We start from the raw sequence: 15,879 nt of genomic DNA, 5'->3' as shown, positions 1-15,879 counted from the left end.
ATGTCATTTTCTTGTTACCTGGAAGCTGAAGCCCTCAGCTACAAATGCTACAGCTAAGCTACCAGTATTACAGCCAGTCATGAACGCACAAATTGCTGATTATTTTCAGCGTGGCTTCACAAATGATGAAATCCTTGTGTTATTAGCTGAATCACGTGGCGTTACTATCAGCAAACGTACTCTTGCGATCCGGTTTTGAGTGCGCATTCCATGTACAGTGGGGCAAAAAAGTATTTAGTCAGCCACCGATTGTGCAAGTTCCCCCACCTAAAATGATGACAGAGGTCAGTAATTTGCACCAGAGGTACACTTCAACTGTGAGAGACAGAATGTGAAAAAAAAATCCATGAATCCACATGGTAGGATTTGTAAAGAATTTATTCGTAAATCAGGGTGGAAAATAAGTATTTGGTCAATAACAAAAATACAACTCAATACTTTGTAACATAACCTTTGTTGGCAATAACAGAGGTCAAACGTTTACTATAGGTCTTTACCAGGTTTGCACACACAGTAGCTGGTATTTTGGCCCATTCCTCCATGCAGATCTTCTCGAGAGCAGTGATGTTTTGGGGCTGTCGCCGAGCAACACGGACTTTCAACTCCCGCCACAGATTTTCTATGGGGTTGAGGTCTGGAGACTGGCTAGGCCACTCCAGGACTTTCAAATGCTTCTTACGGAGCCACTCCTTTGTTGCCCGGGCGGTGTGTTTTGGATCATTGTCATGTTGGAAGACCCAGCCTCGTTTCATCTTCAAAGTTCTCACTGATGGAAGGAGGTTTTGGCTCAAAATCTCACGATACATGGCCCCATTCATTCTGTCCTTAACACGGATCAGTCGTCCTGTCCCCTTGGCAGAAAAACAGCCCCATAGCATGATGTTTCCACCCCCATGCTTCACAGTAGGTATGGTGTTCTTGGGATGCAACTCAGTATTCTTCTTCCTCCAAACACGACGAGTTGAGTTTATACCAAAAAGTTCTACTTTGGTTTCATCTGACCACATGACATTCTCCCAATCCTCTGCTGTATCATCCATGTGCTCTCTGGCAAACTTCAGACGGGCCTGGACATGCACTGGCTTCAGCAGCGGAACATGTCTGGCACTGCGGGATTTGATTCCCTGCCGTTGTAATGTGTTACTGATGGTGACCTTTGTTACTTTGGTCCCAGCTCTCTGCAGGTCATTCACCAGGTCCCCCCGTGTGGTTCTGGGATCTTTGCTCACCGTTCTCACGATCATTTTGACCCCACGGGATGAGATCTTGCGTGGAGCCCCAGATCGTGGGAGATTATCAGTGGTCTTGTATGTCTTCCATTTTCTGATGATTGCTCCCACAGTTGATTTTTTCACACCAAGCTGCTTGCCTATTGTAGATTCACTCTTCCCAGTCTGGTGCAGGTCTACAATACTTTTCCTAGTGTCCTTCGAGAGCTCTTTGGTCTTGGCCATGGCGGAGTTTGGAGTCTGACTGTTTGAGGCTGTGGACAGGTGTCTTTTATACAGATGATGAGTTCAAACAGGTGCCATTCATACAGGTAACGAGTGGGGGACAGAAAAGCTTCTTACAGAAGACGTTACAGGTCTGTGAGAGCCAGAGATTTTCCTTGTTTGAGGTGACCAAATACTTATTTTCCACCCTAATTTACGAATAAATTCTTTACAAATCCTACCATGTGGATTCATGGAATTTTTTTTTCACATTCTGTCTCTCACAGTTGAAGTGTACCTCTGGTGCAAATTACTGACCTCTGTCATCATTTTGAGTGGGGGAACTTGCACAATCGGTGGCTGACTAAATACTTTTTTGCCCCACTGTAGATTACTGATTGGCAGAGCTAACTCGAACTCAAAATTTTGAGAATAGTAACTCGAAATTTCCAATTAATAAGTCGAAATTTCAAGTTAATAAATCAGAATTTTGAGTTAATAAGTCAAAATTTTGAGAACGATGACTCGAAATTTTGAGTAACGGATACTTTTTTTTTTTAAGTGGTGGAAACGGGCTTCCATAAATACAGATAAACACACAAAGACAAAAACCAAATACAAAAAACAACAGTGTGCGCTTTGTGATGATTTGCAATTTTTTTTTTTCAATTAAACACAGCCAGTGCTTTAAAAAAAGCAGAAAAACAATGCAAATATTGAATTCAGTTGATGAAGATGAAAAGCAAATTGGTACACTAGTTTAAAACCCACCCTGTGCTTTTCACATGCCAGTTTAGCTCACAGGGTTAAGCAGATGAATCTTATGCTGCAAGGCTTATACAGAGGCCTGTGTTTAAATCGGCCCTGAGGCCATTCACTGTGTGTTTCCCCCCAGCTTTCATGTCTTCTCTCCACTGTCCTAACAAAAACAAACCCAAAAGACTAAAAAACCCCATAATATATTTTAAAAATTGTGCTGTTGAATGTTTTGTTGACGTGCTCTTTGCTGGTATTTAAATATAACCTCTGAACTTTGATAAGAATTACCTTTTATGACTCACTGTATTTGTAGCGATTTGTCAGCTTCATTCTGTAAATTATTCTACTTCAGTAGTGTGAAGCACTGTGTCGTGTTCAATTCAAACCTTTTTTTATAGCTACAACAGTGTGCAGTTGGTCAGATCAGCTTAGTGGGTATGTGAAACATTATTACTAAAGTAATAAAGTCATTCGACATAAAATAGGGTTTGAGAAGAAAGTGCCATGTAGATTTAATATCTATGTATGTACCTCTTCTCTTCTTCCTCTGCATAAGTTTACCGACACACCACAGTACTAGTTTGTGTTTTGACTGGTGTTAGCATGCCTCTCACTTTTATTCACACTTTCAATTCATTAATTATTCCTCAGAATTTAAAATATGGTCCGAGAGTCACATACACCAGCATTTAAATCATTTTGTTGTCATTACATTGTTGTGTTGTATTTATTAGCTTGTCTGTACATTACAGACGTTAATGCCATTGTGGAGATTAAAAAAAAGTGTGTATGTTTTTTAGCATTTATCAGAGTTGCTGAAGTTAACTCTACCAACAGGTATTTCATTGCAGTGACAGAGAGAGCCCTTAAATTCATGCCTCTTACATAACAATAATGATGATTGAGTGTGTGCATTGTGCAGACAAAGGTGTGCAGAAACACTTTGAACCAGGCCACAGTTTTACTGCAGCCAAGAGAAGATATATTCTGAAGGTCTCAAATTTGGTTTTGCAAACTAGTTGTATGTATAAATTCAATTTCTAGGACACAGGAATTGGCCACGAGTATTCATGAATGTGTAATACTATAGTGGCAGCAAATAATAATTAAACACACAGAAACTGTAATTCTAGTCTTGGTAAAGTTTCTTCACCTGATCATCTAGTTGGATATACTGTAGGACAGCATCAGTTGATTTTTTGTCCCATTGAATCCCCCCTGATTTTTATAAAGTAATGGGAGATAGAGAACCAACCTCAAAGGGCCCCTGTGGAGCAGAAACTCCAGTTTCAGAAAGATATCAAGTTGGCCAAAAACAATTGGCAGGACAGAAGGTATGTCAGAAATCCTGTTAAACTGGGGTGTTTTAGATCAGATGGAGACTGGCTGCAGAAACATGGAGACTTTGTAAAGTGTGAAACTGGTCAGACTGGAAGCTAACTTGGAATTTAAATCTGTTGTGTGAGAACATAATGTCCCTCTCATAGTTTATCGCTTGGTGGAAGTATCATCAGAGGATTTAGAAATGTAGGAAAAATAGTACAACAATATATTTTTGTGTGTTGGGAGAAAAAAAAAAGCAAATTCTGATTTAAATGGGAAAAAAGTAAATGGGTGTTTTAGTAAAAGTTTCTTAGTATATCCTCTTCACTTTAAGAAATAAAAAGCCTAACAGCTACACTAAACATTTCCTTGCTTCATTCTAAAAGGTGGTAATTTTCTTCTTCACCCCCATCAAATCCTCCAAACCTGCTGAAATTCTGCACTTACCCATACGTAATGAGCTGCAGCTCTCGCCTCCACAGTCACCCCTAAAAACCCAGCAATTAAATCTGTCTGCCTATTGTTATTTCAAGAATGGTTAGTAATTAGCTGTGTTGAGCCAAGCTCTCAGAGGAACTGCATGTTTCCTCTGCCGAAAGAACCTTACCTCATTGCTAAAGATATAACGCTGAACACAGTAGAAACCAAAATCCTGTCTGTGTCCAGCTGTGTGTGGGGTGGTTCAAAAAGTAGCCTTATGATTGTTTGGGAATAACAGTTGTACCCCACCTTGATATTTAAAACAAACAAAAGTTTTAAAATGGTTTTAACACACACGCACACACACGCGTACACACACTCACACACACAGTGCCTTGTCTTTGTAACCAAGGGGGGTTTTATGAGGGGAGGTGCTTGTGCTGTGATGTGTACTGTAACTGTCATGTCAATAAAAAGGCTACGAGGACAGCTACTCTTTGAAGGATTTGGGCTAGAGACAGGTGATGAGTATTATGCTCCACCGCCTGGTTCTGACCAAGGCTTCCCTCGTTAGCGAGTTAAAAGACCGGTTGAAGATGTTCTGTTATGTCTTGTGTTCTTCATGAGGAATAAGTCTCTAAACTAGCGGGGCATGTGGAAACACAGACCCAACAAGTTCTTCTGTGCTGTCTTTCATACAGCCACTTCTTCTCTCTGCCGGTGGTACATACAGTGCATATTCCATGATGGTTCTTCTCCTTGCTCCTCTTCTTTCTTGGGTTTCTGCTGCCTGAGGTATTCACTAAGAACGCGATTGGCTGTAGCCATCTTCCTCCATGCATGATTTTGGACTAAAACAGTTACCCTGCAAATTGAAATCTGGATTGACAGTTTCATCTCACTGTTTTTATAACTGGATATTTACCACATGGCCCCCAATGTTGTCCATAAATGTGACAAAGTGATGGTAAATAGTAAATGGACTGGTTCTTATACAGCGCTTTTCTATGCTAAGCACTCAAAGTGCTTTACACAACTTGCCTCATTCACCCATTCACACCAGAACTTTTTTACTATGCTGTTTCTAAGTACTTTCTGTCGAACAATCACATGCATTCATGTGATTGCATGAATAATGTTAAACGTATGAATCGATTCACATTTATTTTGGTTGTTTTAAGTTATTTAAGTTAAAAACAGGCGATTCACGAAAATTGCGGAAAAATCTTCACCTGTAAACTGTAAATTGCGAATTCTAGAGCATTCGCAATTTACAGTTTTGATATGCAAGTAAAATGGATTACTTGCATATCAATAATCCATTTTAATAGCAGAAGTCTGTATGCCAACTTCAACAATATAAAGGAATATCTAAATGAGTCCATTTGGAATTATTGCCATTTCTGAAACATGGATCAATGCGGAGAAAGGAATGGACTTTGGACTGGAGGGATATGAAGTGAATTTTGTAAATAGAAGGAACAAGAGTGGAGGGGGAGTAGCTGTGTATGTGGATAAAAACCTAAACTACAAGGTGGTAGAAAGTATGACAACTGTAATTGATAATTTACTAGAATGTATAACAATTGAAATTTATAAGGAAAAAGAAAAAAATGTAATAATTAGCTGTATATATAGAACACCTGGCTCTAGTATTCAAGTATTTAATGACTTCATAGAGGAAATATTCTCTAAAACAAATCAAAAAGTTATGTTTATCTGTGGTGATTTTAATATTGACCTGTTGAATCCAAAAAAGCATAAAATGACCGACGAATTCCTAAACACTATGTACAGTTTGAGTTTACATCCTAAAATAACCAGGCCTAGCAGAATTACACCACATTGTGCCACCTTACTTGACAATATTTTCACTAACAATATGGAAAACAACATTGTGAGCGGAATATTAATTAATGACATCAGTGATCACCTACCAGTTTTTGCAGTTTATGACACTAATTATAAGAAAAATCAGCATGAAGAACAACTGAGATACAGACGTGTAAGGACAGAAGAAACTATGACTGCATTTAAGAACGATCTATTAAATCAGGACTGGGACAATGTGTACAAAGAAGCTGATATTGATATTGCATATGGCATATTTTTAAGAATATTCATGGAGTTGTACGATAAAAACTGTCCAACAATAAAATACAACAGAAAGCACAAATATTCAGATAGACCATGGCTCACTAAGGGTTTACAAAATGCATGTAAAAAGAAAAATACACTCTATAGGGAATACCTAAAACAAAGAACAAAAGATGCTGAAAATAAATATAAAAAATACAAAAATAAGTTGACCAATATTATACGTGTATGTAGAAAGGAGTATTATAGTAAAATATTGAACAACAATAAACATAATATGAAAGGAATATGGGATGTTTTAAACGGTATCATTAAAAATAATTCTGGACAACAAAGTTATCCACAATACTTTATCGATAATGGCAATATTATGGAAAACACTGCTGATAAGGTCAACAGCTTTAATCATTATTTTGTAAATATTGGACCAAAACTGGCAGAACAAATTCCTGAGTCACTGCCATCAGTAGACTGTAGTGAAAACCTGATTGATAGGAACCCTAACTCAATGTTCCTCACATCAGTGGAGGAAAAAGAAATAATTGACATTGTACACATGTGTAAATATAAAACATCTACTGATTGTAATGATATTGACATGAAAATCGTCAAGAAGGTCATTGAAGGAATTGTAGGACCTCTAACATATATTTGCAACTTATCATTTCAGACGGGAAAAGTGCCAAACAAAATGAAAATAGCTAAAGTTGTGCCGCTGTATAAAACCGGGGATAGACGCCACTTCACAAATTACAGGCCTGTTTCTTTACTACCACAATTCTCCAAAATCCTAGAAAACCTGTTTAATAAACGATTAGACAAATTCTTAGATAAATATAAATTACTCTCTGACAGTCAATATGGATTCAGATCAAAAAGATCAACATCTCTGGCATTAATCGAATCAATTGAGGAGATTACGAATGCTATAGATCAGAAACAGTATGCAGCTGGAGTATTTCTGGATCTCAAGAAAGCATTCGACACAATCAATCATGACATATTAATTAATAAACTGGAAGGGTATGGGATTAGGGGGGTTGTACTGCAATGGGTGAAAAATTATTTAAGTGACCGGAAACAATTTGTGAAGCTGGGTGTCCATTCCTCATCATGCTTGGACATTGCTTGTGGTGTTCCACAAGGCTCTGTACTGGGTCCAAAATTATTTATTATTTATATAAATGATATTTGTAAGGCATCTGATATATTAAAATTAGTATTATTTGCAGATGACACAAATATTTTTTGTTCTGGGGGGAATCTAAAGGAGCTGCTGGATACAATTACTTCAGAAATGTGCAAAATTAAAAAATGGTTTAACAGGAACAAACTATCGCTAAATCTAAGTAAAACTAAAATTATCTTATTTGGGAATTCCCTTAGAAATGCACAAGTGCAGATTCATGTAGATGGTGTGGAAATTGAAAGAGTACTTGAACATAAGTTTCTTGGTGTGATTATAGATGATAAATTAAACTGGAAGTCTCATATAAATCATATACATAACAAAATTTCAAGAAGTGTCTCAATCTTGAGTAAAGTAAAACACATTCTGGACCACAAATCACTCCACATTCTCTATTGTTCCCTGATTGCACCGTATTTGAATTACTGTGCAGAGGTTTGGGGCAATACTTACAAATGTTCGCTATCATCAATCTTTATATTACAAAAAAGGGCCATAAGGATAATCCATAAAACTGGTTACAGAGATCATACAAATCCACTGTTCTTAAAATCAAAAATTCTAAAATTCACAGAACTGGTTCATTTTCTCACAGCACAAATTATATATAAAGCTATAAATAACCTGCTTCCTGACAATATTCTAAAAATGTTTTCTAAAAGGGAACGGGGATACAATTTGAGGGGGGAATTAAATTTAAAACATCCTCGTATCCGTACAACATTAAAAAGTTTTTGCATCTCTGTGTGTGGAGTGAAGCTGTGGAACAGACTAAGTAAAGATATGAAGCAATGTCCAAGCATGGCGCAGTTTAAAAAGCGGTTTAAGGATATGGTTTTTACAGGGTACAGGGAAAAGGTAGAGATTTGATAGGGTGTTCTTGTCTAATATTTTCATGTGTGTGCGCATGCACGGGTTTGTTGGTATGGGTATATATATATATATATATATATATATATATATATATATATATATATAATTGTAGGTTGTGTATCCTTGAGGTGTTAATGGGGTTATTGAAAATGTGTATATGTGCGTATGTGTGTATATACGTATGTATGGATAGATAGAAACATATATGTGTATATATAAAAAAAAAAAAATTACACATAACATAATGTAATTGCAAGGAGGTATTTCTGTAGTCTATTGATACTAGATAGTGGAAAAGGGGTGGGATTAAATAAGCTTATGCTTCTTCCTGCTCCTTTTTGAACATGGACGTTATTTGGAGTTGTGGTTGCTCGTTTTCCTTTTGTTTGCTTTGTTCATTTGTCTCTTTTAATTCTATTTTTTTTATACTTTTTCAACATGTTCAAAATAAAGATTCAATCAATCAATCAATTCATACTCTGGTGGATGTATCCGAGAGCAACATTTTTCTTACCTTATTTTTGCTTTTAAGAAAAATAAGAGCCATATGAGGATAGTCATTTAAAATTTTGATAGAACAGTAGCAGTATAATGTCCTCGTAAGTGGATATCAGGCCCTTGTCGAGCAAAATTGAGTATTTTGGTCTAAATAACCCAACATGTGATGTCCACATATGTGGACGCCAGGTCCTAGGAGAATAAACCATGCAATATGGATATTCTCACTGCCAGCATCAAAGCCAACATGATACAGGAGTCCAAAGAGAATGGATATGGATATGGAATAGTTGCATAGCAATTGATGCTCTGTTGTATGTGCAACACCTGAGGTACGAAAAATACAGTAACTATAGCCATCGACTGTTCCATGTGTTACGATTCGGTGTTGTCAGTGTTTTGTTTTAGGCGTGACGGTTGTGTTTCCTGCTTTACTTTGAAAGTCTGTCTTATCTCAGTGTGTTCAGTTTACGCTTCCTTGTCTCGTCAGTTCTGATTTGCCCCAGCTGTGTTTCCCTCCTGTTGTCCATTCCCTGATTGCTCCCTCTATGTATTTAAGCCCTGTGTTTCAGTTTGTCATGGTCGAGATCTTCCCCCCCCGGTTGTAAATAGTTTGGTGTTTTGATGTAAATAAATGTCTTATTTTGCTTTGATGTAAATAGTTGTCGATACTTTTGTTTTGGGATTTTTTTTGTGGAGACCCGTAGTAGTTTGTTTTGTTTTGTTTTTTTTCCCTTATTTTTATTTTTTCTGTGTTGCACGCCGGTTGCCTAGGCCAGGGTGTAACACATGAAACACAAGCGACGAAGAGGCTGCCACACACCGAGCATTAGCATTGGAAGGAGATGCACTGCAGGTACTCCTTGACCTAGCCCCGGCAGAGCAGCATGAGCTCCAGGCCCTCACCATGGCACTCGAGAGGCGATTTGGGCAGCGGCACTCCACTGATCAAAGCAGGGAGCAGCTGACCAACCGGAGCCTGGGCGCCTTTACAGCGGATGTGTTGCTGTATGCTCGTCGTGGCTACCCGGAGTTCCCAGCAGCAGCCCGTGAGGAGCTTAGCTTGCATGCTTTTCTGCGAGGACTTTTTCCAGAGCGACTATGCCAACACGTCCGCCTGGCCATGCCTCAAACTCTCCGTGAGGCGCTCCTTGAGGCTGAAAGGACCGAGCTGGTGCTCACCTCGCGACCTGACCAGCAGGTGCCCCCCCCCCCCCCCCCAAACTACTCCCAAATCAGAGCCGCATACTGCGACGGGGAGGGGGAGGTCGCGGAGATATGCCAGCTGCAACCCTCGGTGCCCCAGAGGCGTCCTCGTCAACCGACCAACCGCTGCTACCGGTAAGATGAGCCTGGCCACGTGGCGCGTGACTGCCCAGCACCTGCCCCGAAGACCAGAACTACGCAGCCTCAGGGAAACGGGGAGGGAGCGGTGTAGCGAGGGGACCACCGCTCCAGCTTCCTGCCCCCCTCCAAGGACGATGCACGGTGGTGGGCCGAGTCGGGCACCTCAAGAGAGAACTGACATGCGGGGGAAGAAACCGTTGCGGATCCGAGTGAAGGATCTGGAGCTGGTGCACGACTTCTGGCTTGCTAACATTCAGGACCAGTGCATCATCGGCCTTGATCTGCTGACCCTTTGGGGGGCCTGCGTTGACACCGCAAAGCTGGCTATCACTCTTGGCGCAAAGACTTTTGCCCTCCAGCGCGGCCAAAAGCAGGGAGCGGAGGGGACCAGACGAGACAGGCATCGGGCAGCTGCCGCTCAGCAGATTTCGGATGCCGGTGGCTCCGGGTCATCACCACTCGCCTCAGCCTCTCAGCCTCTCAGCCCGACAAACCTCCATCGACCGAGACCATCGAGGCTGTTGATGACCTTTGGCAGCGCAGCAGCGTAGGCCTCAATGTCGACCAGCGCCAGCGCTTGAGGTGCCTCCTGGACGGGAATGTGGACATCTTTGCCGCCAGTGACAAAGACTGCAGGCAGACGAGTCTGGTCCAGCACACCATCGACACCGGCTCTGCTCAACCCATCCGTCTGCGCCCACACCGGCTGCCCCTCTCAAAATGGCAGGTAGCGGAAGAGAAGATCCGTGAGATGGCTGCGGCTGGGGTGATCGAGCCGTCCAATAGCCCATGGGCGGCACCCGTGGTTCTGGTGGGGAAGAAGGATGGCAGCCCGAGGTTCTGCGTGGACTTTCGCCGTCTCAATGCAGTCACCAAGAAGGACTCGTACCCGCTTCCGCGGATCGACGAGGCCCTTTATTACGTTACTGGCTCCAGCTGGTTCAGCTCCCTCGACCTACGCAGCGGTTACTGACAGGTGGAGCTAGCCCCCGAAGCAAGGCCTAAGACTTCATTCACCATTGGACAGGGGCTGTGGCAGTTCAGGGTCATGCCATTTGGGCTCTGCAATGCGCCAGCGACGTTTGAGAGGCTGATGGAGAGGGTGCTCGTGAACATCCCTCGTAGCCGCTGTGTTGTGTACCTGGATGACCTGTTGGTGCACGGTGGTGACTTCGACAGTGCACTGTCTCACCTGAGCGAGGTCTTCAGTGCCATCCGACGAGCTGGGCTGCGGCTCAACCCTGCGAAGTGCCGGCTGTTGGCGAGAGAGACCACATTCTTGGGCCATGTGATCAGCACTCAAGGTATCACCACCGACCCCGCAAAGGTGGCTGCGGTCCAGGACTGGCCGACTCCCTCGAATGTCAAAGAACTGCGGAGCTTCCTGGGCCTAGCCTCCTACTACCGTCGGTTCATCAAGGGGTTCGCGACGATGGCCAGCCCCCTCCACCGCCTGACTGACAAGTGACAGCTGTTTGGCTGGGGGGATGCCTGTGCTGCGGCTTTTGCACAGCTGAAGGAGGCCCTCACCAGAGCCCCAGTCCTGGCCTACCCCGATGCCCGGCAACCTTTCATTGTGGACACTGATGCTAGCAATGTAGGAGTCGGGGCGGTCCTTTCCCAGCAGGACGAGGCTGGAGAACGGGTGGTGGTGTACTTCAGTCGTGCTCTGGGACGAGCCGAGAGGAACTACTGCGTGACTCGCCGGGAGCTGCTGGCCGTAGTGCTAGCGGTGTGGCACTTCCGGCCATACCTGCACAGCTGCCGGTTTCTCCTGCGCACTGACCATGCATCTCTTGGCTCCTGAACTTCAAACACCCAGAAGGTCAGGTGGCCCGCTGGTTGGAGGTCCTTCAAGGCTACGACTTTGAGATCCAGCATCGGGCAGGTCGACAGCATGGCAACGCTGATGCCCTCTCCAGACGGCCCTGCATGGCCGTCGAGTGCCGCTACTGTCTGCGACAGGAGGAGCGGGCCCAGGAGGCGCTGGGGGTGGCTACTGCTCAGGCCGCGGTCAGCGGAGGGGGATGGCTCCCATTGACCATGCAGCAGCTGAAGCGGGAGCAGGAGGCCGACGCGACGTTGGTTCAGGTGGGGGCCTGGCTGGAGGCGGCGCAACGTCCAGACTGGACGGGGGTGTCGGGACAGGAGCCCGAAGTGAAGGCCTACTACACAGAGAGAGAGTCTGTGTATTAGCATTTATCATGAAACATACTTGAAAAACAAGGGTGAGAGACAATACCCCCAGGCCTCAGAACCACCTGACACCTGGCATCTCCATCATACAACAAAGACGCCCAAGCCACCCTGGACCACAACCCTCAAGGAAGCAGGCCAGCACCCATGCCAAAACCCCCAGTCAAGTACTCCAGAGCCCCTAAGAACCTAAGTTCCAAGGCAGGGGGAAGGCGACCACCAGTGGGCAACAAGCCAAGGAGGGCAATCCCCCACCCTTAAAAACCAGGGACTAAGGCTCAGCGACCCACAGACCCAGGTCTAACCACACAGACACAGGTTCCGCCATAGCACGCAGCATTGACAGCTGGAATAGATGGATGGAATCCTGGGAAAACTCTGCACGCCTAAGCTATATCTTATTTTATTAATCAACTGAAATATGATTTAAAAGCAATTTGGAAAAAGAGAAGGGAACTCTTCTTCTCTAAATTTTTTGCCCAATTCTTTACAGATTTGTTTTAATTCATTGAGGGTTGGTGGGGTTTTTTTTGTTTTGTTTTAAACTCCTCCTGTCCGGCAGTTGTAGCAAGCATAATCATGGTCTGAAAGCTTTGTTCTGACAAACACATTTGCTTTCCAAAGAGGAGCACCGAGTGCAACTATAGGCTCATCTTGTTAATGTGTTTGTTTTATTTATTTATTTATTTTATTTTATTATTCATTTTATTAGCTATGTGTATATTGTGCTGGAGTAGGCATGGCATGAAGGCCAGATTGGCAAAAGATAGGAGAAGAAAGCAAAAGAATAGATAAAGAAAAGGGACAGACATAAAGAGAGAAAGGGGGAGGGAGGGGGGTGTTAAGGATGAGGCAAACAGACATGCTGGGTCTCCAACTGCTGCATCTGTAACAAACCACACTCAAACAATACAAAGCACCACAAAGACAAAACAGAGGGAAGTGCACAAACAAATATACAGTTTAGCTGTGTGTGTTTGTGTGCGTGTGTGTGAAAGAGAGAGTCTGTGTATTAGCATTTATCATGAAACATACTTGAAAAATGAGGGTGAGAGACAATACCCCCAGAACCCAGACCCCCAGCATGATAATATATTAAGTAATCCAAAGTATTCAGAATACGTTACTCACACAGCACCTCCAGCAAAGTCATATGAATGGCCCTAGCAACTGTGGCCTATGTACCTCATGTTCCCCCCAAGACCCTCCATGTGTGAGTGATGTGTTGTCGGAGGATGTGGAGGGAGAAAAAGGCTAGAGATGATCAAGAATGGGAGATAGAGGACCACCCCCAGAAGCAGAGTCCCAGCAAAGCTTGTTTAGTAAGCACCCATATTTCCTACATCCCACTGTAGGGTGAGGAAAAGTGGAACTGGGAACCGTGTCATCCGCAACCCAGGGAAACGCTGCACCAAAGCCCAGCACCCATCATCCCCACTGCAAAGGGTAGTCCGGCTGGTCCACTCAGAGCCCCAGCACCAGCACCTCACCCAACAATATAGATGAAAAAGAACAAGACAGAGTATGAGACAAGGCAGAGCTCTAGGCGACCCAAACAATCTCAGCTGCTCCCTCTCCTCAAGGTCCCGCTCTCACCGCCCACAATGGGCTAGCGGGCACTGTAGACTCCCAGTTCCTTTGGCTTACTGCTGTACTGAGCCTGTCAATTTCTGGATTAATATGGCGATGCTTTTTTGTTTTGAGTTGTAGCAGGATGAGTGCGTGTGAGAGAAGTAAGTGTGTGTGCAGATGTTTTGGGCATATGAGTTTCCTGTAGAAAGATTATACAGTGGGGCAAAAAGTATTTAGTCAGCCACCGATTGTGCAAGTTCCCCCACTCAAAATGATGACAGAGGTCAGTAATTTGCACCAGAGGTACACTTCAACTGTGAGAGACAGAATGTGAAAAAAAAAATCCATGAATTCACATGGTAGGATTTGTAAAGAATTTATTCGTAAATTAGGGTGGAAAATAAGTATTTGGTCACCTCAAACAAGGAAAATCTCTGGCTCTCACAGACCTGTAACGTCTTCTGTAAGAAGCTTTTCTGTCCCCCACTCGTTACCTGTATGAATGGCACCTGTTCGAACTCATCATCTGTATAAAAGACACCTGTCCACAGCCTCAAACAGTCAGACTCCAAACTCCGCCATGGCCAAGACCAAAGAGCTTTCGAAGGACACCAGGAAAAGTATTGTAGACCTGCACCAGACTGGGAAGAGTGAATCTACAATAGGCAAGCAGCTTGGTGTGAAAAAATCAACTGTGGGAGCAATCATCAGAAAATGGAAGACATACAAGACCACTGATAATCTCCCTCGATCTGGGGCTCCACGCAAGATCTCATCCCGTGGGGTCAAAATGATCATGAGAACGGTGAGCAAAGATCCCAGAACCACACGGGGGGACCTGGTGAATGACCTGCAGAGAGCTGGGACCAAAGTAACAAAAGTCACCATCAGTAACACACTACAACGGCAGGGAATCAAATCCCGCAGTGCCAGACGTGTTCCGCTGCTGAAGCCAGTGCATGTCCAGGCCCGTCTGAAGTTTGCCAGAGAGCACATGGATGATACAGCAGAGGATTGGGAGAATGTCATGTGGTCAGATGAAACCAAAGTAGAACTTTTTGGTATAAACTCAACTCGTCGTGTTTGGAGGAAGGAGAATACTGAGTTGCATCCCAAGAACACCATACCTACTGTGAAGCATGGGGGTGGAAACATCATGCTATGGGGCTGTTTTTCTGCCAAGGGGACAGGACGACTGATCCGTGTTAAGGACAGAATGAATGGGGCCATGTATCGTGAGATTTTGAGCCAAAACCTCCTTCCATCAGTGAGAACTTTGAAGATGAAACGAGGCTGGGTCTTCCAACATGACAATGACCCAAAACACACCGCCCGGGCAACAAAGGAGTGGCTCCGTAAGAAGCATTTGAAAGTCCTGGAGTGGCCTAGCCAGTCTCCAGACCTCAACCCCATAGAAAATCTGTGGCGGGAGTTGAAAGTCCGTGTTGCTCGGCGACAGCCCCAAAACATCACTGCTCTCGAGAAGATCTACATGGAGGAATGGGCCAAAATACCAGATACTGTGCAAACCTGGTAAAGACCTATAGTAAACGTTTGACTTCTGTTATTGCCAACAAAGGTTATGTTACAAAGTATTGAGTTGTATTTTTGTTATTGACCAAATACTTATTTTCCACCCTAATTTACGAATAAATTCTTTACAAATCCTACCATGTGGATTCATGGATTTTTTTTTTCACATTCTGTCTCTCACAGTTGAAGTGTACCTCTGGTGCAAATTACTGACCTCTGTCATCATTTTGAGTGGGGGAACTTGCACAATCGGTGGCTGACTAAATACTTTTTTGCCCCACTGTATGTCTGTACGTCATTTAACCAATTAGTCATTTTAAATCTCTTTTCCCTGGAACCAACTCCACATACATTCCATGTGACAAACTTCGGTGTGATCATGTTTAAACTAACTATCCGAGTGTTAAATGTTTACTTGCCCACTGGGACACCTTGGTTCTTTTCATTTTCTGTTTTTAGCCCTACTGTTGTAGATGTACTGCTCTGCTTTAGTATTGTTGTATGACACAATAACAGACAAGCTTTAGCTGTTGGACAAATTGCCTCACATTTGACCCTAGAATAGTCTGATATGCAGAGGTGTTAATGGCTGACTCAGTGACTCAATGCAAGGTGTGCGGGTCTTGGGGTTGCAAAACA

General features: G+C 43.3%; 2 protein-coding genes across 3 annotated transcripts in view; one reads left to right on the top strand and one right to left on the bottom strand.

The window, feature by feature from the left end:
* Positions 1-15,879, top strand: part of LOC309710365 (metabotropic glutamate receptor 8-like) — a 143,206-nt gene that overhangs the window by 38,374 nt on the left and 88,953 nt on the right. The gene's annotated exons all lie outside the window — the stretch shown is intronic.
* Positions 394-15,160, bottom strand: LOC309710367 (uncharacterized protein). The gene is made up of 2 exons (XM_082539753.1): positions 14,546-15,160; positions 394-1,212 (listed from the first exon to the last, which is right to left on the bottom strand). Exons 1-2 carry the CDS (start codon positions 15,118-15,120, stop codon positions 432-434), a joined length of 1,356 nt encoding a protein of 451 aa, XP_082395879.1. The 5' UTR covers positions 15,121-15,160; the 3' UTR covers positions 394-431.

Source organism: Aulonocara stuartgranti (assembly GCF_965226115.1).
Source record: "Aulonocara stuartgranti genome assembly, chromosome: 7".
NCBI classification, from domain to species: Eukaryota; Metazoa; Chordata; class Actinopteri; order Cichliformes; family Cichlidae; genus Aulonocara; species Aulonocara stuartgranti.
Note: the sequence above shows the minus strand (reverse complement) of the source record. Positions and strands in the feature narration are given on the sequence as shown.

Coding starts and splice junctions, on each gene's coding strand:
- LOC309710367 (XM_082539753.1), bottom strand. CDS start 15,120: ATGGGGTTGAGGTCTGGAGACTGGCTAGGCCACTCCAGGACTTTCAAA. Junction 1,213..14,545: donor CTCTGCAGGTCATTCACCAG/GTCCCCCCGTGT, acceptor CAAAGATCCCAG/AACCACACGGGGGGACCTGG.